The sequence below is a fragment of the Labrus bergylta genome, chromosome 20, assembly GCF_963930695.1.
Source record: "Labrus bergylta chromosome 20, fLabBer1.1, whole genome shotgun sequence".
NCBI classification, from domain to species: domain Eukaryota; kingdom Metazoa; phylum Chordata; class Actinopteri; order Labriformes; family Labridae; genus Labrus; species Labrus bergylta.
The window spans coordinates 19,014,578-19,041,902 of NC_089214.1; the positions used below are offsets into that span (position 1 = coordinate 19,014,578).

A 27,325-nucleotide genomic window follows, 5' to 3' on the forward strand; every position below is an offset into this window, starting at 1 on the left:
AAGTGTATGTACACTTCTCCTTTGTTCAATACTGAATTAGGATAAAAGGACCATTTTTATATTCACAAGTTTTTACACTCATCTTTTAAATCTGTTTGAATCTGTAAGTGTTCTGGGAACTTTTTTAATTGACAACAATGTTTGAAATATATTTTTCATATAACACCATAAACCATTGGTCTGAAGCAAACCAGTTCACAATATTGTCGGCCTGACTACATGTCTGCAGTGTACACACAAGTCTTGCTCCTTTAAATCATAAAAGTGTAACTTCATATTGCTGCCACTGGTCATTTAATCTGTCATCTGGCCTCTGATCAATGTGCATGGGAGGGTTCCTCAATATAGCTGTGGACCAAAACCATAATAAGTCATTGGGAGTTGAACCTGCTGCTTTATGTATTCCATGTCTCCCCTTTTTGTTTTATCTGTTCTACTTATGTGGCCTATATTTTCTTCTCATTTTATTTCAATTTGTGGAGTGGATGGGTTGGATTACAACCAAACCATGATGTGTCATGTAGAATAACCACCCTGTGAATCCTTGCCCTCTCATTTGGTCATCCAGCATTATAAATTGTAACACGCATTGCATGTAGGAGAAAAAAAAAGATGAATGTAATTTAGGGCATTGACAGTTTCAGTGAATGGGATGTTAAAGGATTCATTGATAATAAGATCAGTGGGCCACGGCTGCAGTGAGTGCTTCAGCGGCTATCCTGTCTGATTTCTCCCCTGGATCAGTTCAACAAGCCTTGGCTATAAATAGAAACAGTGAGTGTTCTTGGGCAGACCACTGTGGTAGTGTGTGTGTGTGTGTGTGTGTGTGTGTGTGTGTGTGTGTGTGTGTGTGTGTGTGTGTGTGTGTGTGTGTGTGTGTGTGTGTGTGTGTGTGTGTATCTTTAAGAATTCAGCTGTAACTCGAGCCCTACAGGCTAGAGAGAGAGAGAGAGAGCGAGAGAAAGAGGGGGGGAGAGAGAGACACCAGTCACCCTTCATCGTTTTTATAATCGAGCGTCGAGCTGCATGATCTGCACCTCTGCAATCACGCATGTTCCGTGTTGGGTTGGCTTCTCGGTAAACAGCGCAGCGCTGGCGCAGGCAAACAGCTCCGGGCTCGCTGCTGCTGCCGCTGCTGCTGCTGCTGCATCCCCCACAAGTTGTTAGCGTGTGTGGAGGCAAGAGGCGGGCTGGCTTGTTTATCAAAAATGACTCGACATGGCTGTGGCTTCTTCTTTCGCTCAACACACTCGGCTTTGCGAGCGACCCTGGAAACCATGACACGTTAAGTGAGAGTGAGGCGCAGATCATCTTGATGAAAGTCATAAGGTAAGTCAACTTTGGATCGTGTATGTTTTCACACCACGGTGATATTTTTTTCTTCTTCTTCTTTTCTTCCTCCACACATTTCCCAGCAACAGCAGCTGGCCAAGCCAATGCGACGTGAATTGGCCTTGTGTGTGTGTGTGTGTGTGTGTGTGTGTGTGTGTGTGTGTGTGTGTGTGTGTGTGTGTGTGTGTGTGTGTGTGTGTGTGTGTGTGTGTGTGTGTGTGTGTGTGTGTGTGTGTGTGTGTGTGTGTGTGTGTGTGTGTGTGTAGCCTACCGTTCTCCTTTAGAAAAACCTGTTTACACCAACAGTGGGGGTTGTCCTGCGTGTTTGTTTTCGGGTTCTTTTTGACAAGCATCTCTAAAATGCGATCCGGGGATGCACATAGCCGAGTTATTTTCGTGGAGCGATCGTTTCCTCTCGTCTTACGCAAGCGCACGTTAACCTTGTGTAGCCTACCAGTCGTTATAGAAACATTCCAGTGGGAAAACGGTCTCCTCTGTGGAAATAGACATCACTTACAAGAAAATGAAACCTGTTTTGTAGGCGGGTCCAAACACTCAGACAATAAATCTGAATAGGTCTGAATAACACTGCATGTAGATTTGAAATTAACTCCTCTTAACTCTTAATGTTCACTTTGTAAATGCATTTTCATGTACAAAGATTTGTATGATGATTTTTTTTCCACCAGTCTGAATTGTTTTCATAGTAATAAACACTTTCTATGAAACATGACAGGTCTATCTTTTAATTAAGGCAAAACAAGTCCTCCAGGCGGAACAGATTTTAAGAGGAAGTGTGTGAGCAGGTTGTTTTCTCTTACCTAAGAAAAAAAAAAAGAAAGAACAAACTGGTTTTATTGTTTACGTCTTATCGTTGCTCATAGTTTCGTTGGCTCATTAAAAGTGTTGCAAGTTCACCTTTTGACTCTGCGAAAAACACCGTCACGACAACAACCAATGTGTTTGTTCAAAAGTATTTTTGTTGATGTGTTCTTGTCTGCTGAGACTGCTTTGCTGTCCATTGTGTTGCAGCTGTTTCCTCTCCTTAAGTGACCTTTGTAACCGTTTGCCCTTGGTAACAGGGTCATGCCCGGGACTTGCAAGATACAAACATGCATGTGTGCACCTTAAACAATCTTTCACTGCTCTTTGTAAGGATAGCTGAACTTAGCCTTACTTGGACATGTATATATCCCCTCAGTAAAAGTCATAGAATAGGCTCCTTAAGTGCCCATCTTATAACAAAAAGTCTCTCTGCCCTGCAGCATGCTACATTAGAGTTCTGGTGCTTACTGCCCACTAATGCATTACAGGCAGGCACAGGGGGAGGCCTCTGTAGAAATTGGCCTTTCAGTTCCCCTGTGGCTTTTTTCTTGGCCACAGTGCTTCTCTGAAGTTCACTGTTTGCCTTTAAGCATTTCTTTTTGGAGTAAGGCAGGAACAAAAGCATGTATAAAAACACAGGGGCCAGAGCTCCAGGGAGGGAGATGTGTGTGTTTGTGTCTCTCTCTTGGGAGGTACTCTGTTCTACTTAATGGAAGATGTAAACGTGTCTTTAAAATTAACTTGATTGGCCTCTTTCCAATGGGCTGTCACAGCCAAACCAGCCTTTATGGAGAGAGCTCAGTGCATTACTTACAACAGTTCAATACACTGGCTGCAGTGCACCTCTGTCACTGACATACATTCAAGCCAGTGCATGCGGAGCTGATCATTTGAGACCTTTGTTGTCATATAAAGAGCACTCACATTTGATCCACATATAGATATGACAAATAGATTTTGGGGTGAATTTAGGTCATGGTAAAGGATTAAAATACACATCCTGTCCCTTTAAGGCCTTGATTTTTGAATCACACTATAGCTATATAATGGATAAACCACTCATTACTTATCACTATGCATTGCACCCAAGTTTTACTCTGCTAAGTAAAAAGGGACCTCAAACATTAGCCTCTAGTAGATGATCCTGTGATAAGGATTTTTACATGTGTAGACATTAAGAAATGTGTTATTTAGTTTTTAAGAAAGCACCACTAGTCATTCCAAAAATATTAGAATTGATGTTTCTGTTTTGTTCAAAGATAGTATGACACACATTTATTTTGTAAAATTGACCAGTCATGACATGCTTTTGTTTAATCATACACAAACTGGACCAAAATAAAAGGCTTCTTTTTTGGCATGTTTGTTTCCACAAAATTCTCATCCTTACAAAGCAGGGTCAATGCAATCCAAATAATGGAGGATTTTTAATGATGAATAATGATGTATGCAATTCAAATGTTTAAACATAGGGGTTCAGATCACTGATTCAGAGCCGGTTTAAGAGAGAGACAAGTTTCACTCCACTGTGTACCGACCAACAAAAGCATTGATGACAGTGGTGGAAAGTGACATCTGTGAAACATGCATGTGTGCCAGGATGTGCGCTGCTCTGCTACATGCAGCTATAATCACGAAGTACTTGTAGTTAATAATTGACATGTCCTCTCCTGCCAGTTATGATAATTCTGACTCACTGTTGTCATCAAAGTTTGCCAAATACACTCTGTGAAGCTCTGGCTGACCTAAAATTATAAAGTAACGGCAAATAAAAACAGAGTCACTGACACTTACGCATTTTCTTTTTTGTTTTTGTTTTCAGACCCTTGAACTGACACAATAGAGGGTGGCAAACGTACCTAGTTTCCTTTCTGACGTTTTCCCCTCCCTCTCTCTCTCTCTCTCTTTCCTACCACAGTTGGGTTGGGTGGCCATGGACCCATTCAGCCAGCTTATCCTCACCATCTCGGTGACCAGTTTCATCACCTTCCAGTGGCTCTTCCACAAAGTCAGCCCCTGGATGTCCACGCGCATCAGTCCCGGCTTCCTCAGCCTCAGTGACAAGCAGAAGGTGGAGTGGAACTCAAGGTGACCTGACGTGAACCCGATGAGTCGCCATGTTCACACGCTATGTATAACCCAGAGTGTCACACTGCTCTCAGCTCACATATTGGCCTGAGGAAGGGTTTTGTTTCAGCTTGGTACAAAATTTCTGCACTACACAGTCAACCCCCACATTTCCTGTGACACAGTTTCTGGCTCACTGGTAGGATGCCTCGTGTATTTGTCAATGTTTGCTCTACTGGCCAATGCAGCAAGGTGCCGCTTGTGATTTTGCATGTAATGAAATAGTGTATTCAATATTTTTCTTTCAGCTTTTGGTTCTCTGCATTTGGTTCACATTAAATTCAACGCATCCCTGATTGACAGCTAAAGCTTGATTCATTTTACCGATTCCAAAGCCTACAAAATGTGTGTGTGCGTTGTTGCTTGTCTCCGTCATTCCTGTAGAGTTTGGTAACATTTAGTCACCAGTTTCACTCCAGACATCTCTTGAGTACCTGCGGCATGAGCAGCAGTAAGGCTAGTATTAAACAAATCCACATTTTTAAGTTGTAATCCCTGAAGTCAGTCTTTTTCAAAGAAGATTTCAAATGAATTAGCTTCCTGTAAAACCCTTTCTTATGCACTCTTCCACTGATACTAGCATCGAGGGAAAAAAAAACGATACGTAAAATGAAAGTAAATATAAAAGCTTTGCTAAACTCTCTACTGTTAACATCCGGCACATTTTGAACAGACACCATGCTGTGTCACCTTAGCCCTACCATACTTAAAATAATACTAAACACACCTTTTTATAAGGCAATGAATGAGGACATTTTTGTTTCTCTTTTGTACTGCATTAAAAAGTGTTTCCACATCCTCACTGTAGCAACAAGTAATACATTGGATGAAATAGGCTACAACAACCTTCCTCTAAAAGTCAGATTAACCTTGTTGCATTTCATCACCAGAACAATTTTATCTTCACAAAAAAGATCCGACAAGCAGCAACGCTCGAGGGGCGCGGTGCTCATACTGATGACTCGATTATTTGATCAGGAAACAACGGAGTGTCATCTGTTGTCAGGCTTCTGTGTTTTTTTTGGGGGGGGGCATGCTGATACTGACTAGAACAACTAGATTAAAATAAAAAGGAGAGAGAGGAGTGTGTTCGTGTCTTGAGGGAAGCAGAGAGTCTGCTGTGATCTTGAACACGATCAGAACAGTGAAAGCTTTTTACCGTCGATTGAAGGCCATTCACTCCAGCCTGCAGGGTCCGACTTCCTTGTGTCACTCATTTTCATTTCTGTCGCATACGCCGCTTATTCCACATGAGAGCACTTGTGAAATTGAAGTGATCACATGGTTCACGAGCAAAATGAAAATGAAACGATTAGCGTAGACGGATCCAGGCGCTGGGGGGGGAATCCCTGCCCGGGCTCATGACTTTGCAGATCCTAATTTAGCAGTCTTCCAGTTAGCGTTGCTGTCATTCTGTCGCACTGATGGATGCTAAGGACTGTCTCACTGCCTTACTGACTGAATGGGACTGTGTGCTGCTCTGCCTGACCCCTCAGCAGTGTTTAATCTCTTACTCTAATTGGTCTGCATCTGTGTGCAGCCCTGACAGGCAATCAGTTGATTCACTGTGCGTACTAAAAATTCAGCACTCTAAACCACAGAGTAGCTCCAAGGCGCTTTCCGTGAATGAAGATGAATATTCATTACTCCTTTTTGGAAAGTGTATCGAACAGGAAATGACTGATAAGTCACACAGGAGTGGAACGTCACATCTGTCTGTGCTTGTGTTTCATTTCAGGACGGTGTCAACATTTCACGCACTGTTGGTGGGAATCTTCTGTCTTCACATTTTGATGTTTGACGACCCCGTCAATGAAGACCCAGTCTGGTGAGAGTTTGGACATGAACTGCATTGTTTTAACCGGTCACTTTCTGTGCTGCTTATTGTTGCTCAGCTTTTTTAAACAAATATGATCAGGCTCTGGCAGGAGGGAAGTATGCAAAGAGTTTTCTTTTTGGTTGGGGGGGTTGTCCCCTTTGACCCTTTCTCAACCCCCAAGCACAGGAGTAAAAATGTAAAGAATGGATTAAGAAGTGTGTTAAGAAGGTAGCATCCTCTGCTAATAAGCTGACCTTTGATTGGGTAACAAAGGATTATTTCCAAAGCCAAGGGGTGATGTTAGCATCTTCGGCAGCATTTTTGGTTCAAAATGATGATATCTACCTCTGCATGACGAAAAGGAAAATAAACTTCTTACTGTAAGTAAGGGTTTACTTATCCATGTCTTACCTTGTTTTCTTTTTTGATACTACCAGTAATCCCAGAAGTCAGAATTAACAAACACTTACAGGTGACGACACAAACCAACACACAATGTTTTGCTTTTTTTTTTTTTTTCAACAGGGGAGATCCTACACTGGTGAAGACTAATGTTGCCATCACAACAGGCTACCTCATATCTGGTAAGCATGAAATACATGTTTTGAAAGTTAGACCTCAGACACGTGTATGTATGTACAGTCATTAGCTAAACAATTGTAACAAACTTTATTTTTATATCAATTTGTTAATGAAATATTTAGGGATTTAAAAAAAATAAATTATTAATCAGTTGTATGCTCTTAAAAATGTTTCGATTGTACCGATGACATTTGTCTCCTTTCCCCTATACTTTTGTTTTTCAGATCTGCTGCTAATATTTTACTATTGGAAGGCGATAGGCGACAAGTTTTTTGTAGTTCACCATCTGGCAGCATTGTATGCTTACTACTATGTACTGGTGAGTGCTCTATTGTCCAATAGCAGAAAGTGCAGGCAAGATGGGAAGAAGACAACCAAGGATGAACAGCTCTGTCCTTTCAAGCTGGGTGTTTAAATGTAGTGTCCATTTAGGAAGGGTCCATGCAGCTATACAGCACTGGCTGAGAAGGGACAAGGCAGGCTCAGCATAGTGTGTGGTGTACCCCAAAACTGTGAGAATACAACAGAAAAAATGAGGATTTGGATGGTTATGGATCAATTTTGTGTGCCTGAGAACTTTGAGCAGAAATGAAGCATTTGCTTAGGTAAGTTAAAGAGGTCATGAACCGACACGTTGCCATATTTTTGTCCGTGAGACAAAGACAGAGAGAGCTGCAGTGTTTGTTTTTTTCTATTTCTGGGGAGTTTTTGCTGTTGTTAGGTTGTGTATGTTTTAAGTTGTTATGTGTTCTTAAGCTCGCCTGGAAAAGCCCCTGAAGTCCCAAAAAGTAAAAGTGCTTTTACATTTAAAAAAAAAACTTTTTGGGACTTCAGAGGCGCCGCAGATTTAAGATGTTTAGCACAAACATCTTAGTGACAGAATGAGTAGCACTGGTTTCAAGTTGACACTCAGGTTATACGAGCGTTCATCGCAAAAGCCCCTTCACAAAAGAACATTATGATTGACCTTTGTTATGCCCACATTTTTTGCAGGAAGGCTGTAACAAACGTCATTCTCTATCACTTTTGGTCAATCAAATATTAGCTCAGACATCAACCTGATTATAGTATCATTACATATTGAACGCACAAATAGGCGTCTCATTGGTTAACTGCTCAGCTGGTTTATCTTTAGATCTGGTGATAGTTTGGTGTACTCAGCATTTAAGGGCAGTGCTGTTCACTCTTGGTTTAATCTGAAACCCTCTAGGTCGCCAGGATCTGTGGATAATAATTTTAATAAATGAATGACTATGGTATTTTTTGCATGGAATGCTCAATGATGGTACTGGCTGATGTCCCCCCTCCCCCCCCCCCCCTCACTTTGTCCTTACAATCTCTGTGCTTTCTGTTTGTTTTACTGACCCCCTTTAATGTTGTGTGGCTCTGACGTAAGCTGAACGTGTCTGAGCTTAGTGCAGCTGAATGCCTAACTGTAACCACTGTGTGCATGCTGGCAGCTCTGAAGCCTCTTACACAGACAGGGTTCCTTTCTTTTTACTGTGCATGCAAACAAACAACCACTTACCTGCTTATCTACAGTACTTTCCACCTGTCTGTCGTTATGCCAGAGCCTATAGTTCTGCCTCTTCTTTCTCTTTCTTACACTCCTCCTGCATCCCCCTATTGAGGGAAATCTGACTCCCACTCAAGCCACTCAAATTATACCGTCCCAATGACCCCTATATGATAAAGGGCATTCCCAGATAGCCCCGCCCCCCTTTTTTTATTTCACACCATGTTGAATTATTGTATTGTCAGGTGTAATCTACAGGTTTGAAACTGTAATAGAGTTACTCAGTATTTTGACTCATATCATATACATTTTGTTAAGCAAATAGAGTCCCCTTTGTTTCCCTTCAGCACGTGTCATGTTTACATTTGATACAGAAAATTGAGTTTTAAAGGAGGTGTTCGCACACCCAATTACCTCATGAGGTAGATGCCTAGGACATCAAACTGTCACTCTGAAAAGAGAAAATCCCGCTCACTACTCTTGCTGAGCATCACCAGAGGGATCAAAGCTTTGTGATTTTTTTCTAATAAACTGGTGATGCTTAGCAAGAGTAGTGAGCGGGCTTTTTTCTTTTCAGTGATACAGAAAATAATGCAGAAATCATGCAGTGTGCATTGCTCTGTCTCCAAGCCCAGTACTTGAAAAAAGCTTAACTTTGTCTCATAATATGGATCCGTTTGACATCACCTTCAGCAAGTGGTTTGGACACATGTTTGATCTCAGTCCTGTAGTCCAGATTTACAATCCTTGCCATGTCAGCATTCCAGTCACTGGCTGGATTAATTTGACACGATATTACAATCTTACTTTTTCTGTATATGTAGGTATTTAAAAAAAATAAAAATACAATTAAAACAGTGTCACTTGGTTGGAAATAAACTAAGATATTTTTTTACTGACTTTAAGTCCAGCCCTTCACTTGGAGAAACAGTGCAAGCACTTGTATCTGAAACAATTATGTAAATGACATGAAGCTAGCCATACTGTTACTGGACACTCATTACTGTTCCCTCAGACCAAATCCACATGGGATAAGATGAAAAACAACCTAGAGCTAACTATATTATTTTGGTCATAATACATTAACTGTAAATCATTTTCCAGTTTTTTTCCAGTTTTGTGCCCAGTCAAATTGTGTCCGATGTCATTTAAGTCTAAATGTGTTGAGTGTGTTTATGTGGAGATATTCTGGTCAAATACACAATAAATTCCACCTACTCAATACAAATTTAAAAAATGAAGGCACACAGCCAAAATGAAGGCTAAAAGAACTCTATTTAGATTCAGGAAACCCTTTATTCAAAAACTATAAATTAGCTACATTTCCCTGGCTTGTTGGTATGTTTTGATTATTAATATGTCACTCACTAATGTCTTTGTCAAAACTGTTTGTTTTTGTAATTTAATTTGTTGTTTTTGTTTGTTTGTTTGAACCTATTAGTTTTTTTCGAGATATGAAACATAATATAAATAATAATTCCGACATATATATTAGATGCACGCTTCTTCTCAGTCTTCTAAGTGTTGCTTTCGATTTTGCTTCCAATTGTGGTGGCATATTATTTATTTTCTTCTTCTAATATCTCTGTCTGTATGTCTGTCTGTTAATCTGTCTCTGTGTCCTCTGCTGACTTTAACATAAATAGCCCCTTTCCAATACCCTACATGCAAAAACTACCAACATCAGGTCGGGTTGTGTCATCCCGTTCATGCAAAAACTACCAAAATGGTTGTGTGTCATTTTGAAAACCCAGAGCAGGTCTTGATCTAGATTGGGACTTCTTTATTCCTGTCTTGTCTGCTGCTATTGCTGTTGTGTTGCACTGAGCAGATATGATGCCCAGTCACAGTATGGACTTACCAGTTCCTAGATGTACTAGCATGCTAATGCTAGGTGGAAACTTCACATCATATGGTACAAAAAAAAACTGTAACCTGTTTGTGTCGTATAGTAAGTATGTTTCACTGCAAAGCTTTTGTTTCAGCCGTGATGGTAAGTTTTCCTTTAAATGCATTCAACATCACGCTGCTAGCCAAATAGCACTGAATTATTTGTTCTGTGTGCACATTTGAGTGAAACTGAATGCTGTGATTTTGGACTTAATTTTGAGGTTTAAAGCCTGAATTTTTATGTTCAGGGGCTAAGCAAAACCATAATGACGTGAGACACATATTTAAGTGCAGTGAAATCACAGCGCTCAGTCTCATAATGCACCTTTTAACATGGGAACACCTAATTCAAATGTGTTTGTCTAACAGCACTTTTCACTATTCCAGTCTGTATGCTTAATATTCAAGGGTTACAGCTGGTTTCCATGTCAACATCTGCAGTGTTTAAGACGGGGTGTCCTGAATGAATGTTGGTTTTAAGATCGTCTTCAGTCAATCAAGCAGCTACTGAACATTTCAGGAGTTAGATATATTATCATAAGATCACTTCAAGGCTTCACAGGGGCTTGTGTCCAGGGTCAAAAACAGGTGTTCATAGTTTCCACAGACATCTGGAATAGTTTCCACATTGTTCCACTATTAGATCAGATACAAGCCGAGTAAAACCTGCTGAAGATGATCTCAAACCAACACAACATGTGATTCAGGCCCTGATCGTCTAAACAATGACATGTCTAGCAGTAAGTGCTTCTTACTCTGCATGGCTTTTGATTGCTTCCTTAAACAGTGGCTGGCTGACTGTATGGATGTACCTGTATTTTCAAAGGTTGTTCTGTGTTTCTATCTGCTCAATACCTTTTTAGTGTTGCAGTGGTATTCACATGCATTTCATTGCTGTGTGGTATTTGCAGTGTGTTTTTTTTAAACAAGACTTAAAGTATATTGTTATTGCATTGATGATTAATAATTAACTAATTAATAGTAAACTATTATCAATTAATACATGCAAAAATGCTTCAATTAATATGAGCATTTTTCAATAGCTTTTCGTGTGGAGTTGTATTAGGTGCCAGTTGATTTACTTCTTAAGGTTTTTCAGTATAGTGGCAATCCTTGGCTAAGAGGGTAGTTAAGCATCAGGTTGATTTCCCTCTAGATTTTCTGCCCAAAATTTCCTCCTCCCTAGAGGATAAACCATTACTGTATTCGACAATTGTGCTGTGCCACGCACGAGCAAATGTGTCAACAGTCCACACGAGATAATAGTAAAAAGCGATGAATTGACATGTAATGTATGAGTGCATCCAAGGAGATTAACCCTTTTTGATTCAAAGACGTTTCAGAAAGCAGCCACTGCAAATGAATGGCTTGACTTTAAATCAAGTACTGTTCCGCTCATGTTAAGTAAACAGACTACATTTATAGCTCTGATGCACTCTATCTGTTACTTTGCACATCACCAGGTCTTTATTCTCCTGTTAAAGGAATAATGGCTTTCTGCTCACACAAAAATTCAATTTCATCAGGCTGAACAACTAGGAAGTCAAATTAAATCACAGTCTAATTTTGGACCTTGAAACTTGAAGGAATAATTGTGAGCCCTGAAGGAGTAGGCTGCTTTGTGAGATCTGACATAAAGGTCTATATTTAGTGGAGACTCCATCTAAATTTAGACCTTTGTTCCCCCACACTGTTAAAGTATTTATTGTAATATGAACATCATATGGTTGGGTTTGCTGCTGCTGCCCTTGGAATTGTAGACGTGCCTTCGGTGTGTAGTAACTCTAAGAAGGAGGCAGACAAACAACAGCTGTATGCTTTCTGAATTAAATGATTTGGTGTCTTCTTGTTGTCCCTTTTCATGTTTTCTTGTTTTCTTGTTTTCTTGTTCTTGCCTCGTCCTTCAGGGTCATGGAATGTTGCCTTATTTTGCTAACTTCCGTCTACTAGCTGAGTTTTCTACACCATGTGTGAACCAGCGGTATGTATCTGCTCACACATGACCTGGCCGTTTGAGTCTTTAAATGCAGGATCAGTTTACAACATTTCTGGAGACTCCACGTCAGATCTTGTGCTAATTGTTAGGAATTTAAATTACATATAACCCATTGCTCTTTGTGTTCAAGTGATTATTTGAGGGTCTTACAAATCCTGTTTAAACCATTTATCTGGATTAAGTTACAACAAACCTTGGAGAAATGTCCCATAACATTTTGTATAAAGTGTTAAGTTACTCTTGACTGTCTTAGCTTAGCATACTCATATTTACTTTCTTTCCTGTGAGAACTGTTTTCTTAACTTTATGTTGGGTTTCAGCTGGTTCTTTGAGGTACTTGGTTATCCCAAGTCCTCCCGGCCCAACATGGCAAATGGTGTTGCCATGGCCGTCGTCTTTTTTATGGTCCGCATCGCCGTCATGCCGGTCTACTACAGTCGTATGTATGCAGTCTACGGCACGGAGGCCTTCTATCTGGTGCCCTGGGGAGGCCGCGTAGCCTGGATCGGCTCCAGTATCTGCTTGGACATCATGAATGTCATGTGGATGCATAAGATCGCCCGCGGCTGCTACAGGGTGTTGCAATCGGCACGAAAGAGCAAGTCTTGTGCACCTCAGGAGAACGGGAAGATGGATTAAGAGAGCATGATGTCGTTGTTCAGAAAACAGACCAAGAGGAAATGACATCACTCTCAGTGCATCGGCGAGCAGCAGCTTTGACACTTGCCTGTCACTCCTGGAACGAATGTAATGAGATTTGACGATGGACCGTGTAACTGGCCATCCCTAAGCCATGAAATGACCTCTAAGCAATACCCCTTGTGCATGGCCAATTATCTTTCTCTTGAACAATTTCCCCCCACACACACAAAAGGGAGCGTCCTGGGAACAATGGACTGTTTGCCCGTCCACAAGTTGTCAAAAAGTTTACTTTCTTAAAAAAAAAAAAAAAAAACCTGCTGAACAAAAAAACTTTTTTTTATTATTACTGCAATCCAGTTTCAGAATAAAAGTGACGACATGCAAGTTAATTTTGGTGACATAAAGATTTGAGGGATCGTTGAAAACGTCCAGTGATTTCTCCATAACGGTCAGTGCCATACAAAATCATCATCAGATGCCTGTTCAAGAGAGCATCAAGCATCTGTGTTTTTTTCATTATATCTCATGAGGAGTTTGCAGGAAGCAGAAATTGCAGGGATTTGACTGGCACATGATGGATTTACATAAAAGTGCTTTCACAGAAAAGAGTATGGAGCCAGGATTTTAAGGAGTAATTGGAATATGTTGAATATGTTCTCTATTTATTGTCTTGCTTGGTATGAGGTGGACCCTTTTTTTTTTTTTTTTTAAAGATACCATTAAAGATTACTGTTTTATCCAAAAGGGGACTTTTGCTTAAATTAAATGTTAAAAGGGAAACTGAATGTCTAAGCTTTGTTTGTACACTGATGTTGAACATGCAAGAATATTATTTTTCCTTAAAGAAGTAACAAGGTGACACCAGATTTTTAAATAGCATTGCATCAACAAACACATGTTGCAGACACTGTTTCGTAGGACACGGCTTTATATTTATTTCACATTGCCGGTTAGGAGGCTTGGTGCCAGTTCAAAGTCAGTGTCGCCTATAATGACTTAAACAGATAAAGAGAAACTGCTTTAGTTGTCCATCCAGCGTCAGGGTTTTGAAAGAGTTATATAGTTACTATCACATATACTATTTCTGATATCTTTTCAGGCACAAATGTTTAAATTGACTGACCCCTGGGCAACTTTTGCCAACAAGCCGCATGCTACTTTGTTTTCTTTTTTCATGAAGGCACTGGACGTTTTATCCAACGATTTCTATTCAGTGTATGATTTCATGACATTCATTTGGAAAAAAAACAGACTTTCTTTCTGAAGTTTTGATTTTTGTAAAATCTAAGACATGAATCAGTGTTTCAGATAGCTATAGCTCTGTGTATCATTTTTTCAGAGCATTGTGCTACAAAAAGCATCTGCCTCATGTTACATATGATTTTCAATCAGCTGTTTAACACAATGTCTACTCCCACATTTATTCATCTGATGGATACAAGGCTGTGTTTATTTCAGGGGATACTAATATATATATATATATATATATACAGAGGAGTAGTGAATATTCACATGAGAATATTTTTCTTAAACATGTTTTCTGACAAAGCCGTTTTATGTGAGTCATAGCTAAACTCTGAAAACAGGAACAAATCTTTTCAAACCTTTTAAAGACAGATGTATCATTTGTTCACATTAGAAGTAACCATTCATTGATGATTTACAAAACATGTACTTGAATTTGAATTGTAAACATGTCTTTATATGAGCTGTACATCAAAAAGCTGGCGTCAAGTGTTTTGTGAAACAGAAAACAGGGATTGCTCCTTTTTAAAGCAAGCCTTGCCCTGTTCAGCATTTAATTTTGTTGCCTTTTTAAAAAAAAAAAAAAAACAACAACTTATGATTGCACAGTGAATCTTTTTTTTTTTTTTTTTTTTTTTTTTTTGTCGCATCCAACTCCTCACGACACTGAAAAATGTGTAGTTTTTCAGTGATTTCACATTTGTGTTTTTCATGTCTGATGCCTGTCCAAAGTGATTCTTTGGCCTTTGTATTGGATCACTTTGAAATAAGGAATCATGGCTTTCTGCGGCTGGTTGCTTGGTTGTTTTTTGTTTTGTTATGATTTTACTGTTTCTAAGATTTATTTCATGCCAGTGCTCAAACCGTCACTACTCCATAGTAAAGTTATTTTTTCTCATCTCCATGAGCATACGACTGTGCCAACCTGCAACCATTGTTTTTATGGTTGACATTAATTCTGCTCACTCTGTGGTTAGTCACTGTACACTAAGGTCATTTTAGTTTGGCATGGTTAAACAGTGTGAAAGCCGAACAGATAGTGTGTTTGGAACAGGGAGCAGGAAACAGCTGATTATGGGTTGTTGTCATCTACATTACATGTAGATATCACTATCTCACATCTAAGAGCCAGGGTGTAGTGTTTGTTGATATTTTACCCGTATTAAATAGAAATCATGCATTGATTTCAGAACAGTGGGCGACTTCTGGTAGAATTAGGAGTGGCTCTGTATGCATGGTCAATATGGTCTTCTAATTCATGCACCCTCTATAGCTGCATGTGGTATTGCATGGGGATTGCACTGTAAACAAAATAGCATATACATTTGCAAAACAAATTCTGTCTTTGTTTTCTATCTGTTAGTACATGTAAATAATGTTTTATTTAAACGTTATTCTTGTACTGTGCCACATAATGTCATTCACAGACGGTGATAATGATGTCATTTGAGCATCATAAAGCAGATATGAAGTATGATATCCAGCACAGAAATAATAAGAGGGAATACTTGAATACTAATCAGCACAGTTTATAACAATCTGGGCTGTGCAAATAGACATTAATTCTGTTAGCATTTTGCATTATATGCCTACCGTTGTCTTTAATTTATTAATTTAAGAGAAGTAGACATAAAAAAAAAGCAGATGCTATGGGGATACAGAGAGCGTGGCGCTGCTGTCAGCTAAACTGGTGTTGGTGTTTCTGTTCTGAATGTTGTGTGGAGGAGAGGTGGGAGTAGGTGGAGTGTTTAGTGACATTCTATGAATGTGTTGGAGAAGAGAAAATATTTGTCATTCACATTTTATGTTGTTATTTACAATAAATACCAAATTAACTGATATTGGGTGTATTATTTGGGTTGTTACTTGTTCTTGCTCTTGTTGTAAATGTGGATTCTTTTTATGCTGCTAATGACATAGATAAAATCATTATGACAGATTTTAGCCCTCATTGTCTTTAAGAACTTTGCTCAACTTAGCATTTGCGTGAAAACATTAGTAACATGTTTAGTATCAATCGATTTTTAAATACCAATCACCCTGTACTTAGGTCACTGAAAGTCCTAGCTGGGGGACTGTTAGCCTGGCCATTGGTTTCCGCACTCCAAGTACACCTTGTGTTATCCTCAAGGAGAGCGGCCCGATTATGGCTGGTTCAGATGAGTTTTATTCCACTGCAGTCAAGAGAGATGGTCACAGGGACCTCTGGAAAACCTCTCTGGCTCAAGTGAGCTCAGTCCATCTACATATAGAGGATTACTGAAACAAAGGCTAATCAAAAGACAATAGATGGAAGAAGACACGTTGTCTTTCTCTGAGGGGGATTTTCTGGTAGGCCAAACCCACAGGGAGGTTCAAATTAGGTTTTCAAGTAGCTGCAGACACAGTCCCCACTACACATTTATAGAGGCGCATAAGTAATGATTTACTTCTGTATAAGTCTAGATTTGTTTGGGGTAGGGGTAGGGGGGAAGATACTGACTCTATCTTTAAAACAAAAAGGGCCCATGAATAGATCCTTGGCAAATGCCACATATCTTTCTACGGTCAGATTCCAAATATCTAGAATTGTGAACAGCTAGAATGTGACTGATTAGGTTAACTCATAAACTTGAACCACCTTCAACCAATAAAAGGAAACAAAATAGCAAACTGTGTTTCATGCTTGTGATGTGCTATACTAAATTTCCCTTCTTTCACCAGCAGGGGGCCTATAGGCGAGAGAGTGGTGTTGGAGTCCAGCTCCCAGTACACAAGTTATCAAGGCTGTACAGTACGTGCCCGTTGATTATTCTTTATCTAGCAAATGAGCTAGTAACCAGAATATCTTATTATTACAATGTATACATCTGCTGAGCAGAGTTGGTTAATTTTAAGTAAAAAAGCTCAAATGTAGTGTAGCAGACCTGAGAGAGCAGTTGAGTGACTAACAAGTAAGCCTCCATAAACATAAATGTAAAATTACCATCATCCTAATCAGAGCCCTCTTGACCTCATTAGCTCACAACTTTTTTTAATTCCATGCATGAAACACCTCAAATAATTTAATGTATGACACAAAGGCAAACTGAAAAGCTTAATATGCCAGTCATGGTTAGTTTAGCATTATAAACCTGCAATCCCTGCAGAAGTCAGTGGCCCAGTTAAGCCACCCCAGTCAAAAAAGTCTGGCTACACCACTGTTGAAAGGCCCAACACACAATTCTTGATTACAAATTGATGAAGTGACAAGCTGTGAGCCTTAATCCTGGGTGGATTGTTAAAAAAAACAATCTAATTTGATTTGGCAAAACCAGCAGGTGACAAAATGGCGTACAGCTCTTTTTCAATCTGAGCATAGTTGACTTCGCTGTCTGACAGTGATTTAGACGCATAGCCAATAGGCTTTCCTTCTTGCAGTAGGACTGCACCTAGTCCATATTTCGATGCGTCAACTTGCAACCTGAGCTCTTTGCTTGGGTCAAAGTAGGCTAGTATCGGACCTGGTTCACGTGTGACTAGCTCCTTCATTTTCCTGAATGCTTCGTCGTGTTATGTATCCCAAACAAACTCACTTGACTCCTTTAAAAGGTGTCGCATGAGGGCATTGATGTCTGAGAGCATGGGGGCAAACTTTGACAAGTAATTAACCATGCCAAGAATAGTCTCTAGCTCATCTTTATTTCTGGGTGGCTCTATGTCTCTTACAGCAGAAATCTTTGCTGGATCAGGCTTGATTCCATCTTTGGAGATGTGGTGTCCAAAGTAGCTGACCTCTGTGGCACACATTTTGCTCTTCTCTGGGTTGAGCTTGACTCCTCGCTCTCTGCAGCGTTGCAGCATTGCACAGAGGTTTTCGTCATGTTCCTCTTTGCTTTTGCATTCTATCAGAACATCATCGACAATAGCAGTGACGCCTTGTAGACTTTCATAAGTCTCATCAACTTTCTGCTGAAACTCATCTTGAGCTGATTTTAGTCCAAAAGATAGGCGGAGAAATCTGTATCATCCAAAAACAGTGTTGAAGGTGGTCAACTTGGATGATTCCTCTGTGAGCTTGAAAGCCTAGTGGCCTGACCTGGCATCCATGACACTGATCAACTTCAAAATGTTTTAATGCCAAAACAAGTGCTAGAGCCTCTTTCTCTATTGTGGAGTACACACGTTGATGACGGTTACATTTTTTTGAATAATAGGAGACCGGGTGTTAAACTCCATCGTGTCCATCCTGAAGGAGGACAGCACCCGCTCCTACGTCACTCGCATCAACCGCAACTTTGAAAGGGCGTTCAAACACAGGCGCAGCTAAAACCGGAGCATGAGTCATTAAGGCCTTTACACAGTCAAACGCGCCCTGACAACTGTCAGACCACTCGAAACGTTTCTTGGGACTCAACAGGTCGGTGAGCTGAGCCGCAATTAAAGAAATTAAAAAATAAAATAAGGTGCGATGCGACTCTGATAACTTTCCAACAAATATCAGAAACCTTCGAAAATATGTCTCCTTGAAATTACTAAGTTAATGAGCAGTCTGTTTTCTCGTGTAGCACAGCTGTGTAATGATATAAAAATATTTTCACAGAGCCATGATGTCCAAAAGGAAGTCCAGGATAAAGCCTGTCGAAGATGCAATGTCATACATTCTGTCTTTGAGAGACAAGCCAGTTCTGCAAACCAAGCCTGGTTTGCGGAAAGATTTATCAACAATATCAAAGGTATGACCTCAAGCCCTTTTGGTAGCAAAGTACAGCATTGCATTTCTAAATACTATTCATTAACACACACATTTGGAATGAAGAAATATTTAGGCTACTTGTCAGAAGATATTTTACAGAAAAAAACTGGCTTCAATCTGCTGCTTTGTTAAAATCCAATGCGTTCAGGTATAGGCATGTCTTAATAAGCCTGAATTCTATCAGAGAAGTTTCATGTAGACACTGGTGAAATCAAATATAGTCAGTTAATTATTTTATGAATGTAAAAATAGGCCAGTCTTCTATTTCCATTTTTACATGAGTTTTTACATCGAAATGGATCATAAAGTCATGTCTCGTTTATATTAATTCTAGGCTGTAAGCAAGAAGGCTTCTGCTGTGGCAGTAGAAGCAAACACGTTCCCTACAGTGCTGACTTCCCATGAGGATTCAAAGGGAGATTATGCTGGGGCACAGGTAATAAAGTAATGTGGATAATGCCGTTACAATGTCATGATTTGGTCTTTTCTAGTTTTGTTTTTCAGTGTTTAGTGTTTCTTCATGTTCTAGTGTGTTTTGTTCAGTCTTGAGTTCTGTGTGTCCTCAGTGTTTCTTGTATTCCTGCCTCTGTATGTTTCCCTGTGTGATTGCCCTGATTGTCCTCACCTGTGTCTTGTTAGTCTCAGCTGTGTCTGATTCCCCTGTGTATTTAGTCTCTGTGTTTCTTCCCTTCCGTGTCAGTTCATTGTTGCATGTTGTTGCATGTAGTCTGGATGTCGTTTGTTGGTATGTCAGTTTTTTGCTCGTGCTCCTCTGTGGCTACCTGGTTTTGATCCCTGTGTTTTTTGTTGAACTTTTGTAAGTAAGTTTTGTTGCCTTTGGCCTTTTTGTTTAATTAAATATTTTTGTTTTTTCTGCACTTGGGTCCACCTCCCTTGTTTTACACACCGTACCGTAACATACAAAATATGTATGTTAACTTACACAACACTATGCAGTTCCGAACTGTGTGGAAGGTATAAGCATTGTTTTTCTGGTGCAGGTTATCAGTCAAAGTTGCAAGTTTTATTACACACCGTACTGTAACAGAATGAACTGACCTGGACAATGGACCCAGCGGAAACCTTGGAGGGAATGGATCCTTTTTCAAAGGTGGATTATTTTCAGTACTTTTTTCGTTTGTCCCAACACACTGCTAGGGCCGAGCAGTCTCCTTGGACTGGAACTCGGCTGGCTATTTTTCCTGGAACCTGTGGAGGCCAAAGAAGAAGGACTGGAAACCACGGAACCCGTTGTCCTCTCCTTCCTCCACTGCCCAGCACCCCAGAGTCTCTGCCTCAACCCGAACCCCAACCCAGGCCCCAGCTCAAGCCTCAGCCTCCCTGTACCTCGGAGCCACGGCCTTCCTGTGTTCCAGCAGAGCGCTGTCTGCCACCAGTTACGGCAGGGCGTTGTCTGCTCCCTGTTCCTGTTCCAGCAGAGCGCTCTCTGCCACCGGTTGCGGCTGAGCGCTGTCTGCTTCCTGTTCCTGTTCCCGCAGAGCGCCGTCTGCCTCCTGTTCCTGTTCCCGCAGAGCACCGTCTGCCTCCTGTTCCTGTTCCAGTAGAGCGCTGTCTGCCACCAGTTACGGCAGGGCGCAGTCTGCTCCCTATTCCTGTTCCGGCAGAGTGTTGTCTGCTGAGCCACGTCTGTCATCGGGGCCTGCATCTGCTGAGCTGCGCCTGACACCCTTGTCTCTGTGGGAAGCCCTGCCCACTCCTAGGACTCCTGTGCCCTCGTCTGAGGCCCTGGCGACTCTTGCGCCGTCATCAGAAGATCTGCTGACTCCTGCCCCCTCGTCGGAGATCCTGCAGACTCCTGCACCCTTGTCGGAGATCCTGCAGACTCTGCCCACTCCTGCGTCCTCGTTGGAGGCTCTGCCGACTCCTGCATCCTTGTTGAACATCCTGCAGACTCCTGCGCCCTTGTCGGAGGTCCTGCAGACCCTGCCTACTCCTGTGTCCTCGTCAGAGGACCCGCTGAGTGTGCCTTTCTGTGACTCCTGTGCTCTCGTCAGAGGACCCGCTGATTCCTGCTCCCCCGTCGGAGGCCCCGCTGATTCCTGCTCCCCCGTCGGAGGCCCCGCTGACTCCTGCTCCCCCGTCGGAGGCCCCGCTGATTCCTGCTCCCCCGTCGGAGGCCCCGCTGATTCCTGCTCCCCCGTCGGAGGCCCCGCTGACTCCTGCTCCCCCGTCGGAGGCCCCGCTGACTCCTGCGCCGTCGTCTGAGGCCCCGGCGACTCCTGCACTGGCGACTCCTGCGCTCTTGTCGGAGGTTCCAGCGACTCCTGCACCGTCGTCTTAGGCCCTGGCCACTCCTGCGCTCTCGTCGGAGGTTCCGGCGACTACAGCACCGTCATCGGAGGATCTGCTGACTCCTGCACCCTTGTTTTTCTGGTGCAGGTTATCAGTCAAAGTTGCAAGTTTTATTTTTAGGTTGATCAGTTGCAGTTGTCAGAGCTCATTGCCATCTTGTTTTATATAGCTTAACACCAGGTGACATACAAGCAGGCTCCTGCAGTGGAAAAAGAGACCGATGTTCTTCCTGTTAACACTAGAACGACCGGCATTCTATCACTACTAGAAAGGCCATAGCGGTCATTTTGACTGTTTACAAATTATTTGCATATCATTTCATTATCAAATATAAGAATAAATGGATCTGTAATGTTGTGAAAGGTATGATAAACTTCAGGACACAAACATTAAATTCTAATGAATTTGAATAGTTTATCGAAAACAGCAGCCGGCGTTTTTTGCGAATGGAAATTATCTCTGTATCATTCTCAGGTTCAGAGCCAGTGTCAGATGAAGTTTCGAGAGACCAGGAGACATCACTTTCCGTATCCGAACCTGCCTCCATCAGACTCTACCTCATCAAGGCTCTGGAGCACGGCTAAAGCCTCTGTGGCAGCCATCCTCCTCTTTTCTGACATTTTGTTCTATTCTGTTCTAAATCAGATCCTAATTTACTCTATTCTGCCTTTTCAATGTTGTTTAATTCAAATGTATGTCTTCTATTCTTTTTACATGATTTTAGGCGGGTAAGCTTTCTATATTTATTTAAGTCGTTATAAACAATAGTTGCTAGGCAACAGCGATGCGCACCTTCAAGTAGTGGTGGGCGATATAACGATCTTAGATCGTGAAGGATTTTAACTTGCTGACGATCTGCCAAAGCAGGGAGATCATAGAACCGGACTAATGTGTTTATTTTATCATGCTGCAGTTTATGCTCCGCAGAGGTGAAAAGTAAAGTCCGCAAAAATAACTCCATCTCGGTTATATGCAACTGTTCTGATATTTTTCCAAACCGACACGCTGTGAGCAATAGTGAACTTATCTGCATAGTGTGCAAAGTTAAGATTAACCTACATCTCAGATAGCGACATGGAGAGACGTCAACAGTCAGAGACAGACAGGGCGGCGCTCAGACAGTCAGTGATGAGAGATATAACCCCGGTGTTTAAAATGTTGCTGTCGGTGTTTCCTGCTCTCTCTCAGTTTTTAAAAGTTACTATCATCCTCTCCACCCGAAGCTCACCTGTTGTGATAACTGAACTTATAGGGATTAGGCTAAACGACGTTACACGTTGTGTTCAGCAGGCAGGTGAGAGTGAGTAACCATGGTGACTGTCTGTCTGTCAATCAACAATGTCCCACCCCCTCTATGAATTAAACTCTTCTGTCAGTAAAACTTACTTTGATCATGTGTCACAGAATGAACACATTCTGTATTATGTTTTATTATATTTAAACAAAACTAAAGTTAGTCCAATGATGTCATAAAAAAACAACAAAGGCTGCAGAGCCTGTATGAAGCTCGAGCTGGAGGAACTCTGCAGGGCTAAAATAGAAAAGAAACACAAGAACTTGAAGTCTACATGTTTTTAAATGAATGCATCGCTGTGTTAAAATGTTCCTGATGAACATTAAAAGAGGACCTCAATTTGATCACATATTGATCAAATTGAGGGAAAGACATTTCTGGTGCTAAAGATGTTCTGGGTGAGACCTCCAGACCTCCTACAAAGATGTTTTTCAAATAGATTAAACTCATCTGCACAGTTTTTGTGCATTTAAAAACATTATACAGGGAAATAAGTTTGGTTGAGCTGGTCAGCAACTTACAAATTTGTCTAAACAGTATGAAAAACATTGTGATAAAATCATGATATGATATTTTTCCCATATCGCCCACCTCTACCTTCAAGAGTGGGAAAAAGTAGCGAATACTGAAATGATACACTGGCTATAATGCATGCAGTCAATATGACCGCTATGGACTTTCAAGGTAGAAATACTTTTGTGTTTTGTGTTTTTGATAAAATAACAATGCTAGAATAAAATATAGACACATTTATTAAAAGTCATGGTCCTGTAGTTACACAGGTTTTATTTTAAGTAAGTTACTACATTACAAAATAAAAAAACAGTCAAAATGACTGCCTTGGTCTTTCTAGTGTTAATCTGTCTCTCCATGATAAGGATGAGGATGCTAGCCCAAAGGTAGTTGAAAGAATGAATGTGGTTGAGTTCTGGTACAGGCTACACTATTTACTTGACTGACTAGTTTTTATTTGACTTCCATTTGGTCAGTTAACTCGTGATACACACTCACATGTTCCTGTGCATGTCTTCATGGGGCCCTCTATATTACTCTTCCTGCAAGAGATTATTCCAATTTTTCTCTTCCACACACACACACACACAATGTCCTCATGGGGCCCTCCGTATGGACCTCTCTGACAGTGACTGTTAACCTATAGGACAACACTTCTCACTATACAAACTAAGGGTTTCACAGTACAACTAATGCACTTTATGAGCAACTGCATGGTGAAGAAAATATTTTGAAGTGAGATCCCTTTTTGGGCCTCTTTTTTGATGTCAAGATAGGGAGACCTATAAGAATGACCCTCATGGGGCCCACTGTGTGGATCTTTCTTTCTGTGATTGTTTATCAATGGGTGACTCCTCTCACTTCTAAAGTTACCATTAGTATTCCCACTTCTAATTTTACACATTCTAAACTGATGTACAGAGGACATGGGGGCCTAGTGGGTGTTAGGTGTGCGTTTTCTACTGCAATTTATGAGGTCTTCCTGTAAGTCTCTTGTGGATGCTGCTGAGAGGCTCCTGTCCCTGTCTGATGATCTTGTTCCTAGTCCTTACGATCTTGTTCAAGGGGTTCAGTTCAGCACTTATTGCTCCAAACCACACTGGGTTGGTAAAGGTTCCTCAAAGCATCCGTAGAAAGCTCAGAATACTTTTGGCTGGCCCAGAAACTCTAGAATAACAGTTGACTGCTGCTCTTCAAAATAAGCTTGTCGTTGATGGGGTTGCCAAGATATCTACACCCTTAAACATGCTTATTTTTACTGCCTTTTACCTCTAGTGTCAGTTATAGTCGAGCTCCAAAAAGGCATCTGCTTATAATGTCAGGCACAGGGGCTTTATTCGCATGTATTCTCTTGAGCACCCCCTTAGTATTCCTTGGACGAAAACTCTACATATATCAGTGTAAGGTTGGTACTCAGTTCCTGCCACTCCAGTTTGCAGCTGTGCGTAGGTTGGACTTCAGTGTTTGGAAGTCCAGCAAATGTCTTCACACCTTTCAAGACATCCCTGGTTTTGGCCTCTTGGAAAACCTTTGTCTTTTAATTCCTGTCTTATTTAATTTTTTAGCCTGCCTTGAATAAGTCAAGCCTCAGTCCTGTTGTCTGAAGCAAAGACTGATTTCCATTTTGTGTCTTTCAAATTGTTAGTGGTCCTGGATTCTCATCATTATCACTTTTAATACAATAACCATGTGTTCACAAAGATAATATAATTTGTGAGAACATCAATAGCTTCCGCCACACTTGTCTGGGAGATGAGCACTTCCCAGTCAGTGCACTCATTGTCTTGCAAGGCCTCAGTGGCCTCATTGCACAGTTGCTTTTTAAAAATGGCCTCTCTTTGTACCCAGTTGCTAGCATTACAGAGGCACAGGAGTCAGAAGATGAGGCCAGTGTGATGTAGGGATGCAACAATACAGCCAGCCCACGTTTCAATACGTACCTCGGTTTTTTGGTCACGGTTCACAGTTCGGTTCTGATGGGTCGGGCTGTTAAAATGTTTCCAGTGTTAAGTATTTTAGGCAAATTTTACAGAACAGCAATGGATTAAGAAAGAGAGTTACTTTTTTCATATTAAAACTATTTATTTTACTTTGAAGCAATTCAGGTGCTCTTTGTTGTTGCCTAGTCGCAATTGTTGCATGCCTAGTTTGATGTCACTGCCAGACAGCACCTCTGCAGCATCTGCCCGAAACCAGAGAAGCTCTGCAAAAACTAGAGATGAGCTGAGAAGAATAATGTACAAATTCTTACCAGATGCCAGGATGGCTGAAGCCCAGGGGTCAGAAGATGAGACCAGCACCGCATCACTACTAGAAAGCACCTCTACAGCATCTGCCCAAAACCAGAGGAGGAAGTTTGCAAAAAAGAGAGGTAAGTACAGCACAATATACCACTGTTTTCTGTAAATGCATGGTTGTGACCTCGTGAGGGAGAAAAGATGTGAAAAAAGTTGCGCAGCCAGCCTGGTCTGTGTCGTCGTCTTTTCCAGCACAGTGTGCACTCAGCTTTCAATACACAATGAATGGGGATGTGTTTTTAATCACGTCAGGTCACAGTTAGTGGCTGCTGCACCCGCAGTAATGACGGCGCGTGTTTCTGTATTTTATACTGGTATAAAGGTCGCACCGGTGTATAAGACGCAGCCAACTTTTAAGATGAAAAAATAGGTATTAAAAGTGCGTCTTATACACCGAATTTTACAGTAATATTTGACTTGAGTTGAGTTATATATGACTAAGCCATGGATAAGCTAACTTTAAAAGACCTCCATCACTTGGTCTTTATTAGGTTGTAGTTCTATGACACTTGTGTCCAAAAGATAAGGCACCCATTTAGTAAATGGTTGGTTAAACTGTGTATATTTTTCTGACTGTGGGAGAGTCCTGTATGGTCTCTCAACCAAGTCAGTACATCATTGGATGACCAATTGAATCAATCTGATAGTATTTCAGTTCTAGTTATGATTTAATGTTCTCAAAACTCTGTAACTTGTCCTTTTTATGCCCGTTTAGGTAAACAAACTGCTGTTAAAAGAAACTGGACACCAGAAGAATGTGCTGCAGTACAAAGACATTTAAAGAAATTCATTGTGATGAACCAAGTCCCAGGGAAGGAGGACTGCCAGCGTTGCATCGATGCAGAACCTCAAGCCCTGAAGAGCAGAGACTGGAGGGCAGTGAAATACTTTATTAAAAATCAAATTTCTTCTCTGCGAAGAAAAATAGAGTGAAAGTGTTTCACTGAATGAGAAAATTATGACCTTGTAAACTAAGCATGCAGCAGTTTTTTATATGCTGTTTTCTCAAAATAACAAAACTCTGGCTTACTTTATATTATAACTTTCTCATAATGTTGTAGGTTATTTCATCATGCGCATTACACTGTTGTAATGTAATGCGTTCATTGTTTTGTAGTATGTTCAGATTATACCATTATGAGCTTTGATTACATTAAAGTAATTACATCATGTGTAGTTACATTTTTATTTTTAGTTGTTACCTAAAATGTTTTAGTTAAATATACTATGTGTAGTTGTTCTTCTAGAAAAAGTAAAAAAACACACGCACATCACTTATTTAGGTGCTGAGTGGGAAAAATACTATACATGCAAAAAAAGGACTCGCAACACTAAAGCTCCCAAATATAAATGTGTTTATTTGCTAAAAGTGTGTGTGTGTGTGTGTGTGTGTGTGTGTGTGTGTGTGTGTGTGTGTGTGTGTGTGTGTGTGTGTGTGTGTGTGTGTGTGTGTGGATAAATTTGAAGTCTCAGCCAGCTAATTAAAAACTTTAAATTAAAATGTTTTCTGCTTCTTAGTGTGCCAAGATTGGACCCTTCAACCAGGATCTCAACCAGTAAAAAGAGTCTCAGTATTTAATCAGAGTTCAACTCGTGCTATGACAATGATTTATTGTTTCTTAAAAAAACCTTTATAGTCTGATTAAAAGAAAATTAAACTCTCTTACCTTTGACTTTTATTTGAAGAGGATCACAAATAGCATTTGTCCTGAAAGGCCAGTTCATGATTCTGAAGTAGTATACGCCTTCATATGTCGTCTTCATGTTGTAAATCAGAGTGGTGCAGTTTTTCATTCTCAAGTTTCCAGTTATGTTCATTTGAAATTTGTTCACTGTGCCATCACTGTTAAAAACCACATTGTTTGGATAGGAGGTCTCTTTGTCTTCTTTAAACCATATTCCAAATGTTTCTCTTGTGTTGTCAAACTCTTTTTCTTCTTTAACACTAAAGCTACATGGGATTTTCAGACAAGTTCCACTCAGTGCTTCCATCTTCTTTGGTGTAGTGATGAAGAGCGCTGACCAATAAGTCCGACATTCATCCGACGCTTCTGTAAAGCAGACCATCAGTTATTATAATGTTGAGCAGGATCTTCATATAGAGGATGTTAATGAGAGTCTAAGAAGTAATGTGGTGTGCTCTGGTCTTTTTCTCTCTTGTTCACAAAGTCAGTCTAAAACATTTCACTTTTCAGTCGGGACATGAAGAGATGAAAGAAG

At 40.7% G+C, this 27,325-nt stretch overlaps 2 protein-coding genes across 3 annotated transcripts; both read left to right on the forward strand.

Moving 5' to 3' along the window:
* Positions 1 to 949: 949 nt before the first annotated feature.
* Positions 950 to 15,815, forward strand: tlcd4a (TLC domain containing 4a). 2 transcript variants are annotated; one of them, XM_020641658.3, is made up of 7 exons: positions 950 to 1,329; positions 4,076 to 4,245; positions 6,023 to 6,112; positions 6,629 to 6,687; positions 6,910 to 7,004; positions 11,999 to 12,072; positions 12,408 to 15,815. In XM_020641658.3, the coding sequence occupies exons 2-7, from the start codon at positions 4,091 to 4,093 to the stop codon at positions 12,724 to 12,726; spliced, it is 792 nt and encodes a 263-aa protein (XP_020497314.1). In that variant the 5' UTR covers positions 950 to 1,329; positions 4,076 to 4,090; the 3' UTR covers positions 12,727 to 15,815. The 2 variants fall into 2 exon arrangements, with proteins under 2 accessions (XP_020497314.1, XP_065805131.1); XM_065949059.1 differs by lacking the exons at positions 950 to 1,329; positions 4,076 to 4,245 and adding an exon at positions 4,273 to 4,423.
* A 305-nt stretch (positions 15,816 to 16,120) lies between these two features.
* LOC136177246 (uncharacterized) lies at positions 16,121 to 26,972 on the forward strand. Its single transcript, XM_065949164.1, has 5 exons — positions 16,121 to 16,201; positions 19,023 to 19,124; positions 19,847 to 20,084; positions 20,157 to 25,179; positions 25,821 to 26,972. Exons 1-4 carry the CDS (start codon positions 16,121 to 16,123, stop codon positions 20,912 to 20,914), a joined length of 1,179 nt encoding a protein of 392 aa, XP_065805236.1. The 3' UTR covers positions 20,915 to 25,179; positions 25,821 to 26,972.
* Positions 26,973 to 27,325: the final 353 nt, after the last annotated feature.

Bases quoted from the DNA above. Each gene is read 5' to 3' on its own strand.
- tlcd4a (XM_020641658.3), top strand. From the start codon at position 4,091: ATGGACCCATTCAGCCAGCTTATCCTCACCATCTCGGTGACCAGTTTC. The intron at 4,246-6,022 runs GTGACCTGACGT...GTTTCATTTCAG, and splicing joins AAGGTGGAGTGGAACTCAAG to GACGGTGTCAACATTTCACG. The intron at 12,073-12,407 runs GTATGTATCTGC...GTTGGGTTTCAG, and splicing joins ACACCATGTGTGAACCAGCG to CTGGTTCTTTGAGGTACTTG.
- LOC136177246 (XM_065949164.1), top strand. From the start codon at position 16,121: ATGGCTGGTTCAGATGAGTTTTATTCCACTGCAGTCAAGAGAGATGGT. The intron at 19,125-19,846 runs GTAATAAAGTAA...ACACACTGCTAG, and splicing joins GAGATTATGCTGGGGCACAG to GGCCGAGCAGTCTCCTTGGA. The intron at 20,085-20,156 runs GTTACGGCAGGG...GTTGCGGCTGAG, and splicing joins CAGAGCGCTGTCTGCCACCA to CGCTGTCTGCTTCCTGTTCC.